This window comes from Balaenoptera ricei, chromosome 13 (assembly GCF_028023285.1).
Source record: "Balaenoptera ricei isolate mBalRic1 chromosome 13, mBalRic1.hap2, whole genome shotgun sequence".
NCBI lineage: Eukaryota > Metazoa > Chordata > Mammalia > Artiodactyla > Balaenopteridae > Balaenoptera > Balaenoptera ricei.
Window position 1 is genome coordinate 64,385,729 of NC_082651.1, and position 27,063 is coordinate 64,412,791.

General features: G+C 49.1%; 1 protein-coding gene across 1 annotated transcript in view; it reads right to left on the reverse strand.

Annotated features, from left to right (window-relative positions):
* Nucleotides 1-27,063, reverse strand: part of EPAS1 (endothelial PAS domain protein 1) — a 90,180-nt gene that overhangs the window by 32,891 nt on the left and 30,226 nt on the right. The window contains exon 2 of the mRNA XM_059943419.1: nt 7,958-8,148. Coding sequence (XP_059799402.1) covers nt 7,958-8,148 — 191 coding nt within the window. The remainder of the gene's footprint in view (nt 1-7,957; nt 8,149-27,063) is intronic.

The following is a 27,063-nucleotide window of genomic DNA, read 5'->3' on the forward strand; positions in this document are numbered from 1 at the left end:
AATATTAGTTTCCTCATCAGCTAAATAGAGATAATAATTCCCATCTCTGAGTTGTAAGGATTAAATACATATGTAAAATGCCTAAAACGTACCAACTATCATGAATTCTCTCTCCCTTCTGCCCCTCTATGACACTGTCACTGCCTTCAGATTGCTCAAAACCTGGACGGGGGCTGCGTGGCACACAGAGACACAAATCTAAGTAAAAAATTCAGGTTGACAGAACTGGGCACCCAAGAGGCATATAGACAGTAAGTGCTGAAGGGTTCATAGGAAGAGGGGGTCGCTCTGGGGTGGTCAGAGACAACTGTTTAAAGAAGGGCATTTGAAGACACTCATGAAAAACAGGGCTCTCACTCTGTTAAATGAAAGAAGGGCTTTCTGGGCCTAGTGGGTTGGGCCGACACTGGAAAGCATGGAGGTGGCAGAGCCCGGAGAAAGCTCCCTCCAGGGACGGAGAACAGGTCCACCTGGCTGAAGAGGAGGGTCCATTTCCCAGACTTATCGACTGGCCTCATGAGGTGGGTCCAGTGGCCTGGAGCAGTGGCATCTCAGACCACTGCTTTGGGGAGATTCATCTGGCAATGGCGTGCAAGGCGGTTTGGAGTGAGGACCAGAGGCGTGAAGCCACATGAGGAGGCTGCTGTGCTAGTGGCAGGCTGCAGAGGTGGTTGCCAGGGGCAACCTGGGAAGGCATCCACTCCCCAGCCAACCACTTTGAGGAGCCCTGGCCTATGAAGTATACCTCTGCTATTTGCAAAAGGTAGACTCAGCTCTTGTCCCAACAAATAAAGCTCTCAGGCCCCAGACCCTTGGCTGTTATGGCTCAGACCACAGACTTTATTTCAGCCCTGCTTCTCCTAGCTCATTATTTAACTCCAAATATACATTTACTTAATACAAATTTGTATTCATCCAGTACAAACATCAAGCCAAGTATGCCTCCCTTAATCTACAGAACAAGAGGATTAGAGAATAATTTGTCACTTATAAAAGTTAACATTCACTTAACTAAAAAAGGAGTCTTTCAAATTGAGACTGTTCTAGGGAATGTAAAATGCAATGCATTTATGGGCCACTTGGCAAGGGACACATGGATGCTGTGAAATGAGGTTCAAGGGCCTTTCTGCAAGGGCACTGGATTTATTTGGTTCTCTTTTCTCTTTCCCCCTGAGCTCCTAAATTTAAGTTCTGGGCCATATGCTGTTATTCCTCAAGAAGAACAAATCCAAACTAGGAGATGTTCCTACCAAGGGGCCTCAGTGGCACCACTGTGGACCATCCACCTTCAGGACACAGGATCAGTGAATGTGCCGAGGTCACTGATGCTGCCTAGGGACAGGCCAGCCTTTAGAGCCAAGAGTTGGGCCGTACAGAGTAGTAGCCTAGTGACGTCCCTCTGTTTTGCTAAAATGGTAGAATGAAATGAGGGACCTTCTTTCCTCTTCATAACCTGATTCAGGTGGCTAGCCTATGGGAGGGGAGACAGTCTGGGAATGGCCTTTTTACCACACACATACCCACACTTGATCCCTGCTTCGGGTGCCTGCCAATTAACTGGTTAGCTGAACTGATGATAGTGAACCAAAGTTCCAGGTGTGGGTGGTGCCTCGGCCAATGTTTGCGCTCTGGGTTAACACCTATATTTAAACAAGGGCTTCAGGAGAGACCATGACTTGACTCAGTGCTTTCAAATTGGAGCGTGCACCAGAACCACCAAGAAAACTTGCTAAAACAAGGATTTCCAAGCCCAGTGCAAAGTAAGACTGTGGGGCCTCTTGTTGAAACACTAAACCATGCCCAGGGCCCTTCTGTGCGGGACCGCACAGGTCACACAGAGTCATGGAGCCCACCCTGGATGTGCCCCCTGTCCAGAGTCCCTGAGTCAGTAGGTCTCAGGTTGGGGGCTGAGAATGTGCTTTTCTAACAAGTTCTCACGTGATGTGGATGCTGGTGGCCCTAAGACCACAGGTGGAGAATCACTGCCTTAACTCAAGGTCCTACGAGTGACCCTAATGCCGGGAAAACCAACCAAGTTTGGCAGGTGGTGACCTATTTGGGGGATGGGTGAGGAGAGGTTTTCAGCACTGTTAAAAATCACACCAGAGAGGTGAGCACCTTCTCCAGGCAGCAGAGGCCAGCCCTGTGATTTCTGGCCTATTGAGATTTTCTTCTCTTCAATGTCTTTGATCTCGGTGGCAACACTGACTTCAAAATCTGGAGTAATCCCAAGACAACCCTATTTGGGTTAACTAGGCCCAGAGGAAATAGTTCTGCTTAAAATTTCCTGTTTTTTAACAGTTCCGCCACAGCCAAACTGGTTTCCATCCGTGCCCAGTACACTTGCTTCCAGGAGGTGGCGAAATTGGCTGTAGCAGCTGGCCAGCTGGCCTCCAGGAGGGAGGGAGAGGGGTGCACAGGGCCCACGAATGGAAACAGAACAGCTTGGAACTGAAGTCACAACGGCTGGGGGGCCAGGAAGCCAGCAGGCCGGCCCCCAGGAACCCTGGGACAGCAAGGCCTCTTTCCTCTGTGGAAGGCTGTGCTCTCGCAGCACCTGCCTATCCTCCTGGGGGCTTCGGACGGAACCTGGCCAGCATGCTGTCAGCTTGGAGCTGAGGGTGGAAACTGCGGGGCCAGATGCAGCCCTTCACCGGAGGGGCCAGGGGCTCAGGCACATCATCCGGCTGAAGACGGCTCTACCTTTTCCCCTGCTCTTTCTCGGGAGCATATCTTCTGATTGGATCATTAATCTCTGACTCAGTGCTAAGCACACAGAAAATTCCCTCACTCACTACGTAGATATTGCGCTCCTGCTACATGTCTGCCCCATGCTGGGCACGAAGCAGGAAATCAGTCAGGTCATCTGTCAACAGGTGACGCTTACTAGATGCTCAGTCCTGTCCTAGGGAAAGTCAGGTGTTAAGAGCATCCTTTCCCTCAAGGAATCTACAGACTGGTGGGGAAGAGAAAGATAAACCGCCGTAAGGCTGCACAACAATCCAGAAGAAACCCTTGGTGCCGAATAAAGAGGGACCCACAGTAGGTGCTCCATAAACCCTCAGCAGGGTCTTTAAATTGCTTTGGGCTCCAGGTCTCAGTTACTTGCTTCCCAGGACCCTTCAGGGTCTGACCCCAAAGAAGAGAGGTGGGTCATGCAGATCAGAGGCACTCTGCAGAGATGCAGCATGCTGGGCCCAAGAGCACAACAAGGTTCTTTAATGCTAAAAATAGCCCCGGTAAACAGGCTTTGATGACTCCCCACAGCCAGGATATGCGCGGGCTGAGGTTTCGGAGCACTTTTTCCGGAGCACCGCGCATTTCCTTCAGGCAGCACCACGCGGGGGGTGGAGGGGGGACGGGACCCGAGGGGCAGCAGGAGCTGGGCGTCTGGGGCGAGCGGGCAGGGTGGCAGGGCAAACGCTCCTGACCGGGCCTCTGGGACCAGATCATCCCAGGGCTGCTGGTCAGGGTGCATTTTTATTCCACCAGGGTTATTTTACCTCTGTTCCTAGTCTGAGAAGTTCCAGGAGTGTTTTGACTGGTCTTCGAACCACCCTGATGTGATCCTCCTGGTGCAGATGTGCTGTGCAGATGTGTCCCTGGGTAGTTATCAACGAAAGGGCTTTCCTTTTACACCAATTCTTCCCTCTGGCCCACAGACCCACAACTGCACCCGGCCCTGGGTGTGCTGACTGCAAAAGCAGACCCAGTCAAGCCATGAGGAAATTATTTTTGAATCACTTGCTGGGTCATTAGCCCCACCTTTAAACTCCACCATTGCCTGGTAGTAGGCCTGGGCTACCCTCACATCTTTGGCAGAAGGCACTGTGTTTTATCTGACCTTGCAGGCCTCCCAAAGGGCTTTGAAAGTCCACCATTAGAAATTCATTTCTTTATTCTGTGCATAACTTACTATCCTATCTCACCCTCTCTGTGTTACCCTTCATAAGATGTCGCGCTGGGCTGGGGTCAGTACACACCTGCTGATTGACCAGACTTTTTTGGTTTAAGTTAAGGAAATGATCTGAACAAAGCATCTCTAGAAGAGATTGTACGATTAGCTGCTCTCAGCCATTGACATCCTAGCATGAATCAGCCTCTCAGCTCTTCACCAAACAGGACAGAAAAAGGCCTTGGTTTGGAGGATGAGTGGGGCAAGGGGGTGAGACAGTAAAAAAAAAAAAAAAAAAGTAGAGGTGAAAGCCTGGGAAAAGAAGTCCGAACGGGGGACCTAACAGGGCACCAGAAACCATATCTGCCTCCACAATTTTCCCTCTGGTCTCACTCTTTCCTGCATGAAAAGGTCACGGCAGAAAACTAAAATCACTTGTCCCACATTTTAATGTCTTTCCCTTAGTAGTCTAGAGACGAGGAAATCATAACCTCTTATTAAGACTGATGTCTTCACTAAGCAAATGCCAATGAATTAATAATAAACCTGACATTTGTCTTAGAAAGCTTGCTGCACATTGACCTCTAGCTCTCATGTAAAATGAATTTGATTTTACCTCATATGAGTATGGGGGAAGCCAAAAATCAATTTTATAGTGAAAAGCCAACTCTGCACATCTACCAGTGTTTAAGGCCGTCCGAATGCAGGAGTGAACCTCATCTGGTTACAGTTTGCGGAGCTCCTCTTGAAAGAGGATTTAAGACAATCAAGTGGTATTTCCACTGATGTTCCCGTCAGAGTGTGTTCTGTTCTCGGCCCAGCGTGGAAGCTAATATCATAAAGCTATTGTTTCAGTTTGCTTCCTGTGATACAAATCTCAATCGGCCGCCCAGACTCCCAGCCTGAATTTCTCAGCGTTGAGGTTTCCTCTCCAACATTCCCACACAGAACAGCCTACTGTGAAAATCAAAGGGAAACGTGTTACTAAGTAAAGAAGAAACTTTTCTAAAGCAAAACCTGGTCTTTTTTAGCCTTTTGAACTCTGAGGTATGCAACCAGCTATTTCCTATCATAAAGTGAGCCAACATCGGCACTCACCTTTGTTAGAAATGCTTCAATAATGGATCTGTGGTTTGTTTTGACTTGGGAAAGCTTGGCAACTCTGCATTTTGCTAGAAATTGCTAGAAGGTGGTAAGAGGACAGTAAGGGTTTACACTGGGTTTTCATTTACGTCACTTTTTCCAGAAGACTACTCTTATTATAAATCAATTTGCTTGTTCATAGTAAGTTTTATCTCTTAAGTTATAACTTACTGAGAGCCCATATGTGGCAGGCAAGAGGAAAAGGGCTTTCATATCCAATGTTCACGGTAAGTACTGGTATCCTCTTTGTGCAGATGAGAAAGTAAAGCTCAGAGGTAGTCAAGAGGTTTTCACAAGGCTGCAGAGAAGGAAGGCAGCCTGACTGAGGTTCCAGGGCAGGTCCAACTGTCCACAAATCCTGAACTCCTTTTCTCTGCATTGCATGTTTTGAAGAAGCAAAATGTGATTTAAAAAGAACAAGATCCTGTCTCGCATACAATTTCTAAAAACGATAACAACAATTGGTCTAAAGAATGTGTGGCAGCAGCCTGGAAGAGAAGGTACAGAAAGCCATCCATCTCCTCCTCCCCCAGGTGAAGCATGTTTTATGAGAACTGCTCCTTCAAGGACGCCTGGACCAGATGGCCAAATGTGGACACTTTTTATCCTTTTCTGTCATTTCTTTCCCTGGGACCGAGAGGACCAGAAGTGACACACTGAGGGCTCTGGTCAGTCCAGGGCCAAGCCCAGCCAGAGCACAGGCACTTTGCTCCCATACTTGCAACCGCCCTGGGAGGGGACACGTTGATGTCTCACTGTGGCCACTCTGGTCCTATCTCCCTGGGCATATCTGGCACACAAGGGGTTCACGCCAGCACACATGCAGGCAGATGTGCTCAGAGCCTCCAATATGTGTCCTGTCCAAGCCAACCCTGAACCGCTGAGGGGGACGGTTATGCATGGGAGAGCTCGGAAACCAAGGCCGTGCACCAAGAGCAAGGGTAGAAACAGTCACTGAGTGTGTGAGGACCTCCTGCAGACCCCAATGCTCAGGGCTAGCCCCTGGTGACTCTGTTTAACTTTGGTTCCTCCTCCAAGGGAGAACCCTCCCCTTCCCCCAGTCCTCAGCCCTCATCGACATCTTTGCCTGACCAGGTTTGCAGAATGCTCCTGCCCTCCATGTCTCTCTTCCCATGGATTCAAAAGGACTTGAACTCCAGGTGCTAAATGTGTGACTTGGAGCAACCTTAACTTTGCTGTGCCTCACTTCTCATCATCTGTGAAATGAGGGGAAACATCCTACAAGTCCAAATTCAATCAGAGAGATGTCCCAGGATTGATGTATTACTCCTTTCGGGGCTCCCTGCTGGTGGAGGAACAGGGGTGGTGGTGGTGGAAGGAAGCAGCGACGAACCCAAAGAAATCAGTGTCTAAGAGTAGAATCCCAAGTATTGTAACACGGAAGGTGAGATGCTTCTGGGTGTGGGGAAGGGGTCTCCGTCTAGTCATTAAGTCCTCCACTCCCTACTCTGTGCAGATGTAAAGATGATTCCAACACTACCGGACACTGCCCTCACCTGTCCTGGAGGACAAGCTTCTTTAAAGGAAAGAAGTACACACGTGTCCTGCGATGGCATCTCCAAGCCTTTCTTATACTTCAGCCCATAGTTCCCTCTTCCTGTAGCATCTAGGATGACAAGTCTGCCATTGCCTTGCACTGTTTCTTTCAAAGTATTGATAGAGCAAGTCTTCGCCCTGGGTTCTCTCCCTCCTGTCTGCTCTTTCTTGAGACTCTTTACATTTGCAGTCCAGGGTTAGCCCTCCAACCCTTGGACCCACTGAGCTGTCATCCTACTTTCTGAAAGTCTTCCCCCCATATCCTTCCTGTGCTCCAGGGCCCAGAATAGCACATGCCGGTCTGGCCTCCCCGCCTCACACTGGATTCCCTCTGCTCTGGGTTTCTTTCCCAGAATAGCCACTTCATAACAGGATGGCAGAGTCAACCGCACTCCAAGGCACACGGCTCACTCAGGAACACTGAAAAGCCAGCACAAGAGAACCTTCCCTTGCCCTCCCTCCTCCGCTCACCACCTTGGATGCTGCCACCTGCAGTGCCACAGCCAGGTGGGGTGCGGAGGGGCACTGCCCGCTGCCTGGTTTTGTTAAGAAACTGGCAGACTAGAGGGGACTGTCGCATCAGATCTGACACTGGCAGAATCCCCAGGCCACCTCTTTCTGGTCAGGACTAACAGGAAATGGTATTTTGAAGAAGGTGAACTCTGAGGGGAAAAAAAAGTTTTGTGAACTTGAGACTTGCAGAGGTTATCAGGGGAGGTGAGAATTAGTTGGTCCTGAGGGGAGACTATTACCTGTCAGGGGCTCCCCGGTGTGAGTAGCGTGGCTGGGTCTGGTGCTTTACAGACGTTCTCTCAGTTAATGCTTAAAGACACCCCATGCAGTAAGCATTTTAACCCCTTTTAACAGATGAGGAAACTAAGAGCAGAGACACTGAATACTTTGCCTGGCATCCTGGCTAGTAAGAGGGAAAGATCCTATGGGCACATCTCCGCTTTTGGAGAAAGTGGCCGGCGGATAAGCACTAAGATGCTTCCTAAGGATTCCTTCACCCTAGACTGGAGTGTGGGTCTGACAGCCAGAGCACGGGAACTGGGGAGCCAGCAAAAGCTGCTCTCATTCTCCCAGCCCTCTCTGTCCCCTCAGCTTCCAAGCACTCCCCTGGTCCTGCCCTTGCTCTTCAGCCCATGTCTGTATTCACTGCAAAGGCCACTGCTGGAAAGACGTTCAACGAAAGAGAACAAAGCGCCAATGACGGCGTTTCTATGGGTGGAAGGTTTGCAGAGTGGGCGTTCCTGGGGAGGAAGACCTTCCCTCTGTGCCAGTGGCCTTCCAACTCTGGCCCAGTGGCGCCTCCTGCGTGCGAGGACACGTGGGGAAGGGGCCCGGGGGCCGCAGCCTCACCTGAGGACAGGAGCTTGTGTGTACGCAGGAAGCTGATGGCCAGCCGCATGATGGAGGCCTTGTCCAGGTGGGAGCTCACGCTGTGAGGCAGGGGCAGCTCGTGGGCCAGCTCGTAGAAGACCTCCGTCTCCTTGCTCCGCCGGCACCTGGCAGCATCTCGGGACTTCTCCTTCCTCCTCTCCGAGCTGCTCCTACATCAAGAGGCAGGGGTTAGTCTCTGGCACGTCACTGTCATCCCATCACACCCCTGGTCACGACATCCCCGGGACTCCCCACCCACGGCACAGCCAGACCCTCCTGATGAGCTGCCGCGGGCTCAGGCCAGTCACCGGAGCCGCGGGGAGTCAGCCCTGCCTTCACGCGTCTTGTGTCTTCTCAGCCGCCTTCCCCTCCTGCGTGCCGTGGAGACCACGACAGGGCTTCACACGGGTGGGGTTTGAGCAAAGCCTTGCCGATTGAATCAATCCACTGGCAATGCCTGGGACCTGGTCCAGGGCTATCTGGGGACTGAGGTGAATGCCCAGGGACGGAGAGGGAAGGGTGAGGAAGCTGTGGCCAGGGCCCAGATGGCTGTGTCAAAGCCTCTGGAGAACAAGATGAAGATCTGCTGCTGGATAAAATGCTCTTAGAGACAATGAAGCCCAGTACTGGACCTTAGATCCCATTTCGTATCAGAGAGTGATTTCCACCGTAAAAATCGAAAATGCCACTAGAGCCCAAGAACCGTCAGCCAGACACCTGTCAGTCTGATGTCCCGACGTGCACACCTGCTGAGGGTTAAAAAGGACTGAGCACAAACACGATTCCTCTTTAATCCTGCCAGGACAGGCTACCAGCAGGCCTCATCTTCCTTCTCCTTGCAGGACAGAGGGCCACTCGCCAGCTCTGTACGTTTATATTATTTAACCTGATTAGCCTCAGTTTTCTCATCTGTAAAGTGGTAATACAGTACTTGCCCCACAGAGTTAATGTGAGGATTGAATATGATAACTTCAGTAAAATCTTTTTTTTAATATAAATTTATTTATTTTTCATTTATTTATTTTTGGCTGTGTTGGGTCTTCGTTGCTGCATGCGGGCTTTCTCTAGTTGCGGCGAGCGGGGGCTACTCTTCGTTGCGGTGCGCGGCTTCTCATTGCGGTGGCTTCTCTTGTTGGTGGAGCACGGGCTCTAGGTGCGTGGGCTTCAGTAGTTGTGGCACGCAGGCTCAGTAGTTGTGGCTCGCGGGCTCTAGAGCGCAAGCTCAGTAGTTGTGCACGGGTTTAGTTGCGCTGCGGCATGTGGGATCTTCCCAGACCAGGGCTCAAGCCCGTGCCCCCTGCATTGGCAGGTGGATTCTTAACCACTGCGCCACCAGGGAAGCCCTCAACTTCTGTAAAGTCTTTAGTGCCAGGCCCATCCCAATGCTAAGCAGTCAATGTTAGCTAATATCAATAACAAATATATTCATGAAAAGATAATCATGAGAGTAAAAATGTTACAAAAGAGTACAGTATAATCCTATTTTCAAGGAAATGTATTATACATAACACTTATATAGGAAAAAGTCTAGAAATATAATAAATAACTGTTATTCTTACAGCTATCATGTATATGGTACTTATTATGTTCCAGGGACTGTCTTAAGCACTACTGCACTGGCTTCTTTAATTCTCACAACTACCCTTGGAAGTAGTTGTTATTATTACCTCTAATCTACAGATGAGGAAACGGGTCCATAGAGACTAAGTACAGTAGTCCCCCTTTATCCACGGGGGATTCATTCCAAGCCTCCCAGTGGATTGCCTGACCCCGTGGATACTACCGAACCCTACCTGTACTATGTTTTTTCCTTTACTAATGGGCAGGTAGTGTATACAGCACAAATACGCTGGACAAAGGGATGATTCATGTCCTGAATGGGATGTTGGGACACCTCATCATGTTATTCAGAATGGCATGAGACTTAAAACCTATGAATTGCTTATTTCTAGAATTTTCCATTTAATATATTCAGACTGGGGTTGCCTGTGGGGAACTGAAACCATAGAAAGTGAAACTGTGGATAAGGGGAGACTGCTGTAATTCACCTGCAGCCTCTCCGCAGGTAAATGGGGAAGTGGGGCTTTGCACCGGGCAGCTGGGCCCCAGAATCCAAGCTCTTCTCCATCAATGATGTCCTGCCTCCCCAGCCTCAAAAATGTTAGTGTCAGGTCAGTGAGGTTAGGAGGAATTTTTTTCTTAGTGCTTCTCTGTATTTTCTTATGTTTCTATAAAAAAAAATCTATATTGCTTGTTTAATAAACAAGTTTGTCTTTCTTTTTTTAAAAAGGTGTCCAATGCAGTTCACGGCTCTCAAGGCCTCACCCAACCCGCTCCAGCTTGCTCTGTCTATCCTCTCTCCTGAGACTTCCAAAACCAGGGGCTGCTTCTCCTTTTGTTTGGCTTTGCAGCCTGTTATCTGGACTGAAAATTCAGTATTTTGGGATTCCCGGAATGTTGACACGCCGCCTCTCAAACCGCCAAGATGTGGGGCAGAGGCACTGTTTTGACTTTACCACATGCTTCATTTTAGAAAAACATAACAACCAGCTCCTTGGATGGATCAAGCATCATAGACTCAGACTGCAGGAGGAAACTCCAACAGCTGTTGATGGTCAGGAAGAACCTTCAGAAAAATTGTGAAATGAGTGAAATTGTTTTTCTTGTCCTATCTGCCTTTTCTGTTTCCTTTACCCAACTCCCGTTTCCTCCTCTGCGCCTGACTTCCAGCCCTCAGAACTCTCGTCCCTGCACCCCACGCCTTCAGAACCTGCCCTTAGGATCATTCTGCTCTTGCTCCGGCCTGTAGTGGCAGTTTGTATACTAGTCCCTCTCATTTGCATTTTAATCCTGACCTCTGATTGTGGAGCGAAAGCAGTTGTTCGAGGTTTGTACGCATCCTGGCCCAGGAAGGGAGGGCGGGAAGGGGACAGGATGCTACAACTGTACCCATCACACCTGCGTGTCATGAGAGCCAGCGTCTTTAGGACACTGGATTCCACTCTCCAGCACAACCGTCGTGCTCCCCAACAGAAGCATCACGAACGCGTGACCAGCCGTTAGGGGCCTCTAGAGAAGGCCGCCTGGGTGAAAGAGATACCAGCACATTTACATCGATGTGACATTTACATCACAATGTCTGCATGCACAGCGCTTCCCTTTGCCATTGCCCCTTCTTTGAAGTGGAAGAGCAGACAGAGAGGAAGAGCCAGGGAAGGAAAAGGCCGTCTGGAGTCGGTGCTCTGTCTGCCAATGGCCTTTGAGATTTGGCTCCTACTACGTTCCCTTGGCCACACAAATGTTTATTGACACCCACTTTTGTGTCGGGTGCTGCACTGAGAACCTTACGTATATTACCTCATTATAATCCTCTTAACAACACAATTATGGTAGGTATTGTGAGCACATTTACACACGTGGGAACTGAGGCTCAGACATCATCCGTAACTTCTCAAGGTCACAAAGCAAGTGCCTACGTAAGCTCTTGGAGGGTGTACAGTCAGTGAGCAGACACTTAGAAGTCCTGAGACACGTGGGTGCCTCCCTGTCTAATTCCATCCTCACCCCCTGCATATGAGATGGGCAAGGCAGGCACTGCTGTTGTCCCCATTTCACAGATCTGGAAACTGAGGCCCGACCAGGTTAATTTACTTACTTAGGGCAGTTCTGCTAATTAGTGGCAGAGCTAGGGCTAGAACCCATCTCTTCTCAGGCCAATACATACTCTTTCTACTGCTTAACAGTAGGAGATAGTGGCTTTAGCAAGAAATAAAGAAACAGCAACATTTTAACATTTAGAAAAAGAAAGGTTGAGAATCTCATGCAGTCTCTTGGTTTAAAAGTCTGAGCTCCACTTTAGCTACCTTGTTTTTGCAGTTGTGCTCTGGGACCAGCGTGACTTTAATTGGATTATCTAGTTAACCTTGACACAGCCCAGAGATATCTGTCTAACGTTGACTCTGGGAAGAACAGACAAACATGTGTAATGCTGCCATATTGAATTAGCAACATGGAAGAACAAGAATAATTAATGCTAAGTGTAAAGGTGAGACCTGCCTTGGCCTAACTGATGCACCCAGTTGACTTCCTCACCCCATCTACCACAGGTTGGGCCTCTCAAGCCAACGGATCAGGGGACGGGAAGTTAGGAGGACTGGTGTTTTAACATGCTGGCCACACACTATCCAGCTATCTGATGTTGAACAAGAAAATGCATTCTCGGTGCCCTGATTGCCTCATCTCTGAAATGGGAGCCATCTCGTGTCTTCTTTGTCAGGATCAAACGAGATGAGTGTAGAAGGGTTGGAAGTACTAGAAAGCTCTCCACCAATGAAACCCTCAAGACAGATAGTAATGATCCCACTGCCAGGCTAATCTGAGCATTAGTCACAGTCAGACTTTGGCCCTACAGCTGCTCATTGCCAAGTCAATGCTGTCTCAGGGCTGCAGGTGTATTTGTTGGTCAGGCTGATTTTGATCAGTTTGTTGGGTAATGCAGCTGACCCTTCTTAGGTCAATGAGGCTTCATTTCCTAAAGTAATTGTGCCTTATTTTCTCTCCCTAGATGGGTGTTAGAATTCACTGCAATAGACCAGAATTTTTTTTTTAATGATAATTCTAGACATGGCATATTAGAATTCTCTGGTTTTTTGTAAAAAGATATTTTATCTAAGTTTTCTGGATCATCAGAAAAGACTCAGAAATGTATTTCTTATTCCAATTGCTCTTTCTACAAAGTCCCTGCTCCTGTCTTTCTTGGTGGTCCTCCTGAGACCACAGGGGGTTCCTGCACAATACGTGGTATACGGAACACACCACATGAACGTGGCCCTGGTTGACTGTGTCTTGTGTGGACCCAGAAGTGTTTACTGAGCTCCGTTCTGGACCTTGTGGAGGAGGTGCACGTTCCTTGTTCTCGAGGAGTACACAGTCTGTTTGGGGAGCCAACAACTTGAAACATGCCCATGAACCAGAGAAATAAACACAGGCAATAAGCACGATAGGTGGTTAAGATAAGAAACAAGCTGATGTCAGCAAACAAGGTCAGGGCAGGCTATCCAGTGAGGCAGGAGTCCAGCTTATCCTAGAAGGACAAGTGGCAATACCTTACAGTGTTTGAGGGGTGCAGAAAGCACATTTTTTACACTTTATCTCATGTGAGTCTCACAAAACCCCTGAGAGATAGAAACTCCTATCCCCATTTAATAGATGAAGAAGTGGAGATTTAGAGAGGTAGAGTGACTTGCTAAAAGACATTGTCTCAAACCTAGTTCTTCTGGGTCCAAGATCAAAGGTTTTCCCCTGGCAGCAAGGGAATTGCTATTTATTGTCTACCTTCAACATGGACCAGGCTGTGTTAGATACCTTCCCACCAACTGGATGTCCATGTATACTACAGGAAGAAGAGAAGGGTGACGATTTGGAAAAGATCCAGTGACATAAAGACTCCATGGTGGGGTGGGGGGGAGACGCTGCCCTTAGGTGAGCACCCACTCACCTCGGAAAAAGACCTGGAACCTTAGGTGTAGGATTAAGAACCAATACCCGAGCTCAAATGGAGTGCGAGTAGGAAGAAGGGGAATCGGTGCAGGATGCAGTCTGTGTCACGCAAGGCTGGGCGTGTGGTGCAGTGCCATCCAAAGTGACTCCACAGTGCCCCATAAAAGCTGCAGGTCCAGCCTGCGTGAATGTCTCTCTCCAAGCTACAGGTGGAGAACAAGCGGTCTCTCTCATTTTAGGGGGACATTTCATATACACAAATTTATACGTATTCTCCCCAAGTTAAAAACTCAAATTCTGAAACACTTGATCCCAACTAAGGGAAAAAACCACTTAGGGACCAGGCAGCCAATCAAAAGATAAGACAAAACTGACGGTCCTAAAGCTTCAGCATGCACATGCTATAACTCAACCAGGGAAAAACCGCTTTGCCCAGAGCTTCATTATCTTAAAATTTTCTCCTTAACTTTGGGGTTATTGCTCTTAGCCTGGCTTAGGGATCCCTACTAAAGTCAGTAATGGAACCATTATCAGCTCTTGGCCAGCCTGGCTTGCGGCCCCCAAGATGTCACCCACTGCACCAATGGGGTCGCTTGCTTAATTAGCCATAGTCTCCTGATCTTTTGCGTGATTAGGGCTCTCATGCCTAATGCCTATGGGCCATCAGGGTATCAAAACAATACACCTGTTCCCTATAAGGTTCGAAGGCTTAGAAGCAGAATGGATTTCAGCAGGTTAAGGAGAAAGACTGAAGCTAATTAAGCCACCTTGGATCAGTCTGTTGGCTGGTGGTGAAATTCTAAGCTGGTGCCAATTCGCAGAAGACTGTAAATGGACGAAATGAAGGTCAAATGCAATGGGGAGGGGGCTTTTGTGACCCTTCACTGAGGCTGTGCCACTGCTGCACGAGGGCTGCCTGAAGGACAGAACGTGCCAGCTTCAGGACCCAGATATCAGGACGAGGGGCTGCCCTACACCTAGGGGTTGATTGCTTCATGGATTAAATTAGAGAAGAACAGGACTTCCCTGGTGGCGCAGTGGTTAAGAATCCACCTGCCGGGCTTCCCTGGTGGCGCAGTGGTTGAGAGTCTGCCTGCTAATGCAGGGGACACGGGTTCGAGCTCTGGTCTGGGAAGATCCCACGTGCCGCGGAGCGGCTGGGCCCGTGAGCCACAACTGCTGAGCCTGCACGTCTGGAGCCTGTGCCCCGCAACGGGCGGGGCCGCGATAGTGAAAGGCCCGCGCACCGCGATGAAGAGCGGTCCCCGCACCGCGATGAAGAGTGGTCCCCGCTTGCCGCAACTAGAGAAAGCCCTCGCACGAACCGAAGACCCAACACAGCCAAAAATAAATAATAAATAAATAAAAATAAAGTAGCTATAAAATTAAAAAAAAAAAAAAAAAAAAAAAAGAATCCACCTGCCAACGCAGGGGACGCAGATTCGAGCCCTGGTCTGGGAAGATCCCACATGTCGTGGAGCAACTAAGCCCGTGTGCGCCACAGCTACTGAGCCTGTGCTCTAGAGCCTGCGAGCCACAACTACTGAAGCCCGTGTGCCTAGAGCCCGTGCTCCGCAACGAGAGAAGCCACCACAATGAGAAGCCCACACACCGCAACGAGGAGTAGCCCCCGCTCGCTGCAACTAGAGAAAGCCTGTGCACAGCAACGAAGACCCAACACAGTCAAAATAAATAAATAAATAAAATAAATTTAAGTAAATAAATAAATTAGAGCAGAACCAAAGCTGGTGCTTCTCAATCTTGGCTGCTCACAGCAATCATCAGAGAAGCCTCAAAAAACTGATGCCTGGGTCCTACACCTACCCCCAGAGAGTCCTATTTAATAGGCTTGCGGTGCAGCCTATTAAGGGGTTTTGAAGCTTCCCATGTGATTCTCCTGTGCAGCCGGGGCTGGGAACCACTGTTGCAAAGCAGTCAGCTTTGAAATAAAAAGGCTGTTTTTTGTGTGTGTTGTGTTGTTTTGTTTTGTTTTTTTTGGTGGAAGGAAAAGGAAACTGATATTTACTGAGCACTGGGGCTAGGTGCAGTTCATAAACATTCTCATCTGATCCTTATTTAAATTATGCAGTGGTATTGGTCCCAATTTTGCAGAGCAATGGATCTCAACTTTAGCCTGCAGAAGAATCACCTGGAGGGCTTAGTAAAAGGTTTCTGAGCCTGTGATCACCTGTCTTTGGAGTTCTGAAACCCAGATCTACTTCTTAAACCTAACCACATCTCTCCCCCTACCATGCACTGTGTCCACACTCAGCAAATTTGGAGTCACCATCATAAACCAAACAGTTATTTATCTAGGAGCTCATGTGGCCATCACTGTCCCAGAGGCTATGACTGACAGAAAGAGGGAGGTAAAAATAAGGAGACAGACTTGAATCGAGGCCACATAAAAGGCAGCTACCCCTCAAAATAGCCACCTCGGGAGAAGGTACAAACTTTATTCTGGTGAAATGGCCACTGCTCTAAGTATTTTGGGAGGTCCTTTAGAAAGAACCTCAGAGTCACACAAAAAATCAATCATAATACTTCATAGAACATACATCATTTTAAACCCCAAAAGACATTATCCTGTGTAGCCACCCCCTTTAGTCACCAGACTTGGCTGTGGATGGGTCTCAGTTGTTTGAAAGAATAAAATATGCCCTCAAAGATAAGGCCTTGCCACAATTGAAGGTATTGAAAAGAATGGTCTTTGGCTCTGAAGGCAGTTCCAAAGGAGTGGCAAAATATTTTAAAAGAGGGTGGTGTTGGCCAACTTTCTGGGATATTCTGATGTTTGCCGAAGACAGTAGTGATGCGTAGGGGAATCTATTATATAGATTATATATTATATAGGAGAGGAAAGGGCATCAAAGTTAGCCAGTCAAAATGGAAGAAATTACATTAGCAAATTCAGGAGAAACTGGGCAGATCAGACAGAACTCCACAAGGGGGAAAGGCATCAATATGCATACCTCTGTGAGAGGTCTGGTCTCTGCCCTGAAAGAGAGCACAGCCCAACTGAGAGATAAGACTAATACTCCAGACTAGTGTATCAAAAGCCCTAAAAGAAGGGATACAAAGAAGAGGTGAGGGCTGGAGTGGCTAAAACAAGAACAGATATTTTCACTCAGCCCTGCCCTGAAGGAGGAATCCTGGGAAGTGTCTCATTTCTCATCCTCCCCATCTCCCCTCCCCTGGGGCTAAGCCCCCAGCTCCCTGACCCACTCCGGTCGTCTGTGCCCCTGAAGACTGGCCTGGACTGCATTCAGAGCTGACAGTAATGTCTGAGGCCCACCCAACACGGCCCTCTAATGGTCAAATCTGCTCGGGGCCCACTGGAGATGCTTATCTGGTGGCCTTCTAGGCCCCAGGCAGCCTTGGGGAAGAGAGCAGCAGACCCAATTACCAAGCAGCCCCATAGGTATAGCCCATCTGGGGCTCCAGATAACCCAGCTCCTTACGTCATCTGAGGACATGTGCAGTCTCCAGCCCAGCTGGGAAAAGTGTGCATGCACAGGAGCGACAGTGACGATCTGTGTCTATGCTTAGCTTCACCAAGCCCAAACCTTAGCGGGGTTCTCTATTCAACATATTAATGAGTAATACGGCCTTACATTTGTATCACTCATTACACCTTATAAAGCACTTTATATGTTAATCTGTAAATCTCGCCCGGTAGGATACAAAGAGCAGGTACCGTTATTCCCATTTTAGAGGTGAGGAAAATTGAGGCTCAGAAAGGTAATGGGAATGTGTGGAGCTGGAACCAAACCCCCGAGCTCTGACTTTTTCAAGGACACGTGAACAGAGAGCCCATTGCCAAGCAGCACTAGATGTGTCACACAGTTGGAAATAGACCTTCATTATGCATTACCATCTCATAACCTAGTTTAAGATATCACTTTTTAAAAAGGGTTTGGTGGAATAAGGGTAATGCATATTTAGTGCAGGCAATTTTGAAAATACAGAAAGGTATAAAGAAAAAAACTGAGCTCTCATTGGATTTATGCTTGTTACTTAAAATTTTATCACATTTTAGAGAACTCTTTAAAAATATTCCTAACAGCCAGCAATATCATATTGTATGGGTGGATCGCAATGCGCTTGACAGATGTTCAGAAATGGTTTCTAATTTCCAGCTGTTATAAATAACACTATGATAACCACCTTTGTATCAGGTGTTGCTTTTTAATTTATTTTTATAACACAAGATGACACATATCCAGCTTGCCGCCAGCTCCCCATGGCTTCCTCACCGTGATCGCCTCTGAAAGTTGAGGAGATGAATTTGGTAACAGCATCTTCAGGATCATGGCCACCATTACTGAATGTGGAGCCCCAGAGAAGTGCTTCAGAGGGAGATACCCGGGGAAGGAAAGCGGGGTGTGCATACTGTCTCAGCAACTTTCCCTGCCCTCTGACCAGCTCTCTCGGGCTTCCTCTTCCCCTTACGCAGTGTCCAGGTTAAAACGTCTGAAGAAAGATGACCAACTGTACTGAACCTGGAGAATCCAGTTCTGCGAAGATGGCCACTCTTGTTGGTCAGCAGGACCTCATGCCCCAGTGTAAAAATAAGGTTTTCTTTCCACCTACCCCGATCTCAGCATGTCTACTGATAGAGAAGACCCCCCATGAAGAGGGGAGGAAAGCGCGCGTCCACAAGGAGCATTTGCCTGGCTCCCCACTGTTCTCTCCGGCCTCTGATGCCCGCTACTGCCCGAACCCCTCCACTGTGCAGACTCCAGCTGAGGGACTAATTAACCTCAGCATGCTGAAGGGCTGCTGCTGCTACAGCTAAGAAAGAACCACACGCAGTGCTTGTCGTTTGACAAAGAACTCTCATCACACTGCCTCTGACTGAATCCTGAAACAACCTGGGGAGGTAGGCATGTATCGTCCCTATTTCACACATGACGAAACAGACTCCAAGGATGTTAGTGACATGCCTGGTGTCACCCAGTGATGGAGCTAGCACTCAAACCTACCATTTGACCCTAAATCTTATACTTTTTAAAAAAAATTAATTTATTTACTTATTTATCTATTTTTGGCTGTGTTGGGTCTTCGTTTCTGTGCGAGGGCTTTCTCTAGTTGCGGCGAGCGGGGGCCACTCTTCATCGCGGTGCGCGGGCCTCTCACTGTCGCGGCCTCTCTTGTTGCGGAGCACAGGCTCCAGACGCGCAGGCTCAGTAGTTGTGGCTCACGGGCCTAGTTGCTCCGCGGCATGTGGGATCTCTTCCCAGACCAGGGCTCGAACCCGTGTCCCCTGCATTGGCAGGCGGATTCTCAACCACTGCACCACCAGGGAAGCCCAATCCTATACTCTTGATGGCAATCAGGCAACCTTCCCCAACATGCCCATAAGCAGATCCCTCTCGCAAGTTCAAAAGGTTTAGCTGAGCCGGGTGTATCGGGGGTGAAACCCTCTAAGGATACTTAATTTGATGAGCTCTTGGTCTGGGAAGCAGCAGAGGGGACATCCTGGTCACCCTCTTGTCCTAGGTCAGCCCCACAATGACAACAAACCAGGCCCGGCGGGATCATTTGTCTCTGCTTGGAGATGTCTGTCTCACAAAGGAAAAATGTTCCTACTTTGCTCTCAGCATCTACAGACACCACAGGCTACAGGTTTCACTCTCACTAGACTCTTTTCCTTGGTGCCACTTCCCTGGGCGTGAGGGTGTTTCCCCACACCCAAGCTGGTACCCGATCTGATTTAGGGTTTTCCTTAAGGCTTCTATCCGTCAGCAGCCTACTTCCTCTGGATCCCACAAGCTTCCAACAGCACAATCTATGGTTTGGCTCAAGCCATTCTGCCTATGCAGCCATCCTGTTCCTACAACACTGCCTTCAGCTAAGAGAACTGACAAAGAAACTGCACAGCAAAAGGATAAAGAAAAAAGTGCCCTGCCCCAGATGTAAAATGGATTTCCCAGCATGAGGCAAGCACTTTCTCTAGAGGGAGTGGGGAGCAGCTTAGTGTCCCCTTGGTGGCTAAGACCTAGCGCCCGCTCTTCCCCTCCCCACACCGTTCCTGGAGGACACACTCTTCATCCCTCGGCCTAACTGCACTCATCTTCCAGGACCTCCCACCGTCCGTCTTCTCCAGGAAGGCCTCACCTGTGCTGACCTCTCCGCATCCCAGTTCAGAGACTCTGTGCTGCACCATCCGGCCCTGTGTTGTTCTTCACTCACTTCACTTCTGTAGATTTTGTCCCCCTAACTAGACCATCTATTCTGGAGGGAAAGGACCCCATCATCTGTTCTTCTGGAGTCCTCTAAAGCATAATTAGTACAAAGTGGTACAAATTGGAGACATTAGATAAAAACCACTTAAATGATTTCTGTTCTGCGAATTCTTCAAAGTCGCTTTCTGTTCTAGATCATTCATAAAAATCTAGGACTTCCCTGGTGGCTCAGTGGTTAAGAATCTGCCTGCCAATGCAGGGGACATGGGTTCGAGCCCTGGTCCGGGAAGATCCCACGTGCCGCGGAGCAACTAAGCCTGTGCGCCACAACTACTGAGCCTGCGCTCTAGAGTCCGTGAGCCAGAACTACTGAGCCTGTGCTCTAGAGTCCGTGAGCCACAACTACTGAGCCTGCGCTCTAGAGTCTGCGTGCCACAACTACTGAAGCCCGTGCACCTAGAGCCCGCGCTCCACAACAAGAGTAGCCACCGCAATGAGAAGCCTGCGCACAGCAACGAAGACCCAATGCAGCCAAAAAATAAATTAATTACAAAAAAAACCCAAATAAACAATGGAAGACATAAAAATTCTAATCCAATTCCTAATTAGAATAAAAGATTTCCATCTGGGAAGAGCTGTAGTTCAGAGACACTCAAAGATGTTTGTGTGTGTGTGTTTCCCCAGCTCTTTGAATCAAAGTTGGGGTCTGAACTAGCGCTGCTGACAGTTGCCAGTGGAGTCACACAGACTAGAACTTCTCAAACTTGACTCCGCCCACAAATCACCCCAGGATCCTGTTACAATGCAGTTTCTGACTCAGTAGGTCTGGGCTGGGGCCTAAGGTTCTGCATTTCTAACAACCTCCTAGATAATGCTGATTCTACTGGTCTGTGTCCACAGTTTAAATAGAAAGAGACCTGGGGACACATGAGATCTGGAGACCAAGGACATGAGGGAGATACCAACGTCTGGCTGGGTCAGTGCTACCCAGATGCTGTCCTTATCCATCCACAGCCACCCAAAGTCTAACAAGTCAGGTCTCCTCTCCTGCCAGGAAGCATCTTAACTTTTCATATTTCTTTATGGGATTTCACTAAGCCCTACTTTGGTGTCCCTCTCTCCCTTCACATCTTCCCCACCGCTATCATCTCATCCCTTCTTATCTCTTAAAACTCCATGCCTTGGGGCCAGTTCCAGCCCTACTTCCCCCAGCCACTTCCCTGGCCACCTTCACTCCCTTCTCCAAGGTGCTTCCTGCCCAAGTTTCTCACTGGCCCTCATTAAAGGGTCTTGCTGGCTTTTCTATGCAAACCTCCTGCTGCTATAACTAGACTGTAAGTACCTTGGCGCCTTGGTGGGGTGGGGCACAGACACAACATCTTCTACTTCTACGCATCTTTCGTGGGACCTTGGACCAGGGCAGACAAACTAAGTAAATATTTGCTGCTTGACTGTAAGGACAATTCAAGTGTGCCCTTTACTCTTCTCCTTTCCCTCTCAGGGAGGAAAGAAAAGGTGATCCCTGGTGCCTTGGCCTCCATTCCCAGCCCTGGGCCTTGCTCCTCTCCCGGGAGCTGCAGCTGGGTCAGCTTAGACTGTGTTTCGTTCTCTGCAGCTCCTCTCCCCTTCAGGGAAGAGTTAAAGCGCTGGGAAGTCTGCTTCCCACTTGGAAATCTCCATTTCCTCACGCAGCGTGAACAAGAGAACATCTATGGACAGAGGCCGAGTGAGCCAACTGCACAGGGAGTGAACTCACTCTGAATGGGGCTGTTCTAACGCCCGCCAAGTCAAGTCATTAAGATGCCATCCCTGAGGTGCAGCCCCCAGCGTCACCTCGAGATAGCCCCTCAAATCTTGTCGGCAGAGAGGATGAATGGTGAGCCCAGAGCCTGGTGAAAGCAGGCTCTTTCATGAGCGGTGGTGAGGGGGACAGGACCCCTGTGCTGCCACCCTCATCGGGGCCGGGGTGCTGCAGAGGAGGCAAAGGAGAAGTCTTCCTGTCTCCCACTCCCCCTGCTCACCACACGGAACTAAAATTAACCCCCTGCTTTACACCGAGTTGCCCAAACAATTGCTCCTCAAAAGGCAACCAAGGGCTCGGGGGGGGGGGTGGTGGGGGGAGTAATAACATTAGAGAAAATATGTGCAGTGCCAAAAATAATCGCTGTGTCATGAGAAAACAGAACTGGGCTGCCTCAGGGGCCAGCGCTGGGTATATTCAGGAAGGAGGGGGCAGAAATTCCCCTGGCAGTGTCGTCAGACATTCTGGCTGAAAAAAATTTAAAAAGCCAAAACTGGAATAGACAGTTGTCAGAGGGAACTCTTCTCAAGTACTGAACATGATTTTAAGGGTCAGTTCTCTCTTCTTTATTTTAGACGCTTTAATTTCAAAGGAAACAACATTTGTTTAGTCTTTTCATCAGGACTGATGCCTGATCATATATTAATAGTGAAACATCCATAGGATCTGCCTTACTAATCCCAATTGGATGCCAGAACTTCTGGTGCCTGGTATTTAAAGTATTTCAAAACAGCAAGAGAAGGGTGGGATCTGAATGGGATCTCTCATTCCTCCCCCCATCCCATAACCCCTTCTAGCCTCCCTGTCTACAGAATGAAGAAAGCAAGCAGAGGCAAAGGCAAAATGAAAGGAGAGAGAAAGGAACCCAGAGAGAACTCAGAGACCCTTTCTCTCCTTTAGAATCACAATTTTCAGCCTGTTTACATGGTCACATGTCAAGCCTTTGCTTTGTCCCATTTCTGCCCTGTCATACTACGATGTGAAGTGAGATGTTCACACACATTTAAGAAGCTACGTTCCATTTTTTGGTAGAGAAGTCATCAAAAACCATGGGAAATGCCAAAAAGTCTTCCCCATATTACTATCACGCTCTCAAATGATAATATTGAGCAATCTGGGAAACAGGGTTGTGGCTTTTTTTCCCCCAGCAATAGCTTTTTCTCTCCACTCATTCAACAAATATTTGTGAATCTCTTTTCATGTGCTGGGGCTGTGAACAATAGAGTGAAAGATGGAACGACCACTCCTGACCTCAGGGAGCTTGCAGAGAAGTGAAGAGTCAAGTTCCAAAGGACTGGTGGTCAGTGGTTGCCACAGGAGTTTGAACAAAGAAAGTCTGCAAGGCTGGACAACATGGGGGGAACCCGGCACCAGAGGGGGCATTTGGAGGAGGAGCAGGTATGGGGGGCAATCACGAGGGCAGGAGGAATGAGAACAAAGACACTGCTGGGGAATGAGCAGGGGTGCCGGTGTTCAGGAGACGGGCTGGAGGGGAGGGCGCAAGATGGGAAAAGTCAGAGTGGGGAGAATGCCTTCACTCAACACACATGGCTGAGTGACCACAAGATGCCAAGCACAGAGGAGGGCTGTCAACAACAAAAGAACTGGGAAATAAAGCTGATGATCAGGTAATTGCCTACCCCACTGACTAGTTAGTGGCCGAGGTATCAGGTGGTGGGCAGCGTAGAACCCAGCCTGGATCCCTCTTCTGCTGGCTGTGTTTTTGCCACATGGGACAGCAAATATGAGAACCCCTCTTCCTTGGGAGAAAAGCCAGGGGAAACAAGTCCCTTTGTTAAGAGCTCTAAATATGGCAGCAACCCTTGGGCCACCACAAGCTGGAGCCTCGGCTCAGCCCACAGAGACCTCAGCAAGGCATTCTTGCTGAATAGTAACTCAAAACACTACCCATGGGACGAAAAACAAACTTGACCAAGGGTGCACGCCTCCTCTGGCTCCAGTGGTGTTGCGTTTATTTTCAGACTTTAGTCCCCGTCCTCTAGCTGTTTCCCCTTGCCCCTCACCTCCTTGACCACTAATCAAGAAGAATACACTTCCAATCAGACCTCAGAGAGAGGAACAGCACACCAGCCCACCCCCCTTTTCCCCCAAACCATTTCAGCATGTCATTCCCCTGTTTAAAAAAGAGGAGTGGCCCCCTACTGCCCTCACGATGAAGTTCAAGCTCTAGATGCCCCTCAAGGTCTACCAGCCCCGGCTTTGCTTTCCAACCCTAGTTGCCACAAGTCTGCAGCACACCCCCTGCTCCAGCCAGACTACACTCTACACCACCACCCATAACTCAGCTCCCCACCTGCCACCCAGCTATTTCTTTCCCATCTGAAATGTGATCCTTCCTTTCCTACATTCCAAACCCTATACTTTCAGAACCAACATAGGCCCACCACCATCAGAGGTTTTCCTGATCACACTACCCAGCCCACATTGATCTCCCCTCTCACCCCTGCCCTGAACGCCCGGAGAATTGAGCTGTTTCACTTAACTGCAAGGTAGCGTCACCTTAGTGTTCCTCATCTCAAGGATCTTCTCTGAGGGCAGAGGCAACATTTCAAGCTGCTTATGTATGACAGAGGCTGGCACTGCATCTTACCCCAACAATAACAATTTCGTCTAGCTCTTTCAGATACACATGGCGAGCTGGATGAAGGCTAAGCCAGCCGTGATTCCCCCAGCAGTGGGATTAGGACTGCAGAGTTATAATGCTTTGCTGCTTTCTGGGTAGAAAGTGGGTTAATAAAGAGGTGTGATGGTGGCTGCATTCATCATCAGGTTACCTAATATCCAATGACTCCTCGCCGTCCCCGGGAAACAGATCCCCATACCCTAAGGATGTTTTCATACGAAGCTGCTGGCTGTGCCTGCTGTCCAATCACAGGGGGTGTTCAGTGAGCCAGATGCCAGTCAGCTTTCACTGACACTGGTGAACGAGCGCGGACAGCGGTGGCCCCCTCCTTCCCTACTCCCCCCCTTCCCCTCCTCTCCCTCCTCTTCCCTACCGTCCAGATGAGACCAGGGAGGTTTCTGCCTCTGACCCCACCTCCCTGACACAACAGAACAGTCTGTTGCCCAATACCACCCATTGCCCAAAGCCCTCATGTCATATGTGTAGATGACCTTCTGGGAGTCAGATTTCTGGCAGGGAGGATGCCAGGGCTTGGCCAGGGTTCCACCCCTTCGGTGATGTAACATGGAGGTGAGAAAATGGGCCAACCCAAGAAAAGAAAAAGAAAAAGAGCTACCAAACACAAAAATCCTAAGGGAAAAGAACCAAACAATTTAAAAACCCAATACAACCCTAAAGGTAAGCAAGTAGGGTTGGAGAATAACCCACACTTTGGAATAAACCATTAGCTAAAACGTCAATGTTTAAAAATCTAGTCCCCTAACCTCAACCCCACCCCCTAACACACACACACACGCACGCACGCGCGTACACACACACACCCCCAGACCAGGAGGGGGTTAACAGAACCCAGCTGCTCCCCTTATCTGACTAACCTGCTAATGGCAAATCTCTGGTACTGAGATTCTATCAGCGATTGCTGCAAATCACTTTTATTAGAGATAATGTCATTTTTACTTCATTATCCAGCCCAGCAGTCAAAGAGAAAATAAGTCGATATTATTTCTGTGAAACACCAGTTCTGTCCATTAATGCTGACAGGTGACAGGGAACTGAAACCCTTGCCTACACTTTTCAGGAGGTTTTGGTCAAAAGACTGGGAGGTTAACCCTCAGAATCCTGGGCCAAGCAGAGCGCCCCCAGCAGCCCTTTCCCCACAGACTCTAGAGCAAAGGCTGGTTTCTGTGTTTGGGACGCTGGCCCCCTGACTGCTCGGGAAAGGGCCGGGGGCCGCACAGCCGTATAACATCCAGGCGGGCGAGTGGGGCAGCGCTGCTAATTCCGCTCTGCGGAAAGCAATAATTAACATGTGAGTCAGCAGTAGAGAAAGACTTTAAGCCCAGGGAAAAAACAGCCCCAAAGTCCCTGTAGCCTCAAAGGCCACAGTGGGTTCGAGTAAACCATTTAGAAGATTAGCCCCCATGTGGGGAGACCTGAGTGGAGGGGCGCTGTGTAACCCTGGTGGTGGTTCTCATGACTTGTCTCTCAGCTGTGCCTGGGACACTGCAAATCCTGCTGCCGGTGCGAAGGAGGATAAGGTTCATTTCTCCAGAATCAACTAAGAAATGCTCTTTCCTGTGTTCCTGCTTGGTTGTTTCTCCTAATTATTTAAAACATGCCAGATGCAGCTCTGGTTTCACTGGAGTGACTTCTGATCGCCTTCGAGATTGTGACAAACCCATCTGTCCTGTACACACTACATCCCCTAACTCTGCGGCATGTAGAAGAAAGACCTAAAGCAACCAGGGTTCTAAAAAGGCACCATCACTGAGCTCAAAGAGCAAGTACTCCTCTGCATTTTAGCCTTTTGGCAAGAAGTCTGGCTCTTTGGAATTTAAATCCCATCTGGCATTTATGTTTGGTGATATTCTGCTTTCATTAAGTCAACATTCATTGAGTGTCCACTCAGCACTGGGGGATACAGAAGGAAAGACAGGTCCCTGCCCACGATGAGGTGACAGCCTAGTCAGGGAGATGGACAAGCAGGCCAGGGCATGGGCCAGATGGACCACCTGGGCTTGGGAGCTCAGACGCTTCCTCTGTGACCCAGGGCAAGTCACTCAGGTTTCTCTAAACCTCGGTGTCCTGTAAAACAGCTGCTCTCTAAGTCCCTGCCTCCTGGGCTCTTGGGTGGAATAAGTGCTACACACACGCAGTGTGCTTAGAACCATGCCTGACGTGTAGGATTGAAACTGTTGCTGCAGAAAGCAGTAACCAGAGCTCTGGGAGCACAGCGGGTGCCCTGACCAAGGCGAGGAGAAAGGGAGACTACAGAGGGCTTCTCAGGGAGATATTAAGGACAACAGGAGTGAGCCAGGACAAAGCGGGTGAAGGGGTTCCCAAGAAGATGGTGCAGAATCAGGCCTGGTGAGGCCTGGTAAAGAGGCGCTCAGCTCAGGTGTTAGGAGCATGGCCCTTAACCAATCAGGGCCGACCCAGAACAACGGGTGGGACTGTCCCTCCCGAGGTGTCCCAGGGTGCCCTCAGCCAGAAGCAGAAGCCTGGGTTAGCTGAACCATGGGGCAACCCTGTTGTGGCATTTCTTCTATTTTTGCATTCCTTGTGCTTTGACAATGAGATGATTGTGTGGTTATTACAGGAGGTGATTATCTCCATGGGCACTGCGCCTGTTTTGGCGCAAAGACCTTGCCTAGCCAGAGCCAAGGCTTCTGAGGTCACAGCTAAGTTGCCGATTCTAGAGAACCTCCAACAAACCCCAAGGCCACCAAGGGAACTTGCTCTTTGCAGGATGGCTTATTTTAAAAGCTAAGCTGCACTAAGCAGGTGCAGGACAGGAGGCAGCCTGTTCATGGGGTATTTTCAATTCAGGGTCTGTGTACTAAACTTCCCCGTGCGCAGGGACTGGGGGCTGGGGTGCAGAGAAAGGCAGCCTCTGCCACGAAGCAGTAACAGGTCAGCAACAGACATCCACATTGCTGGGCTGTGTTTATAA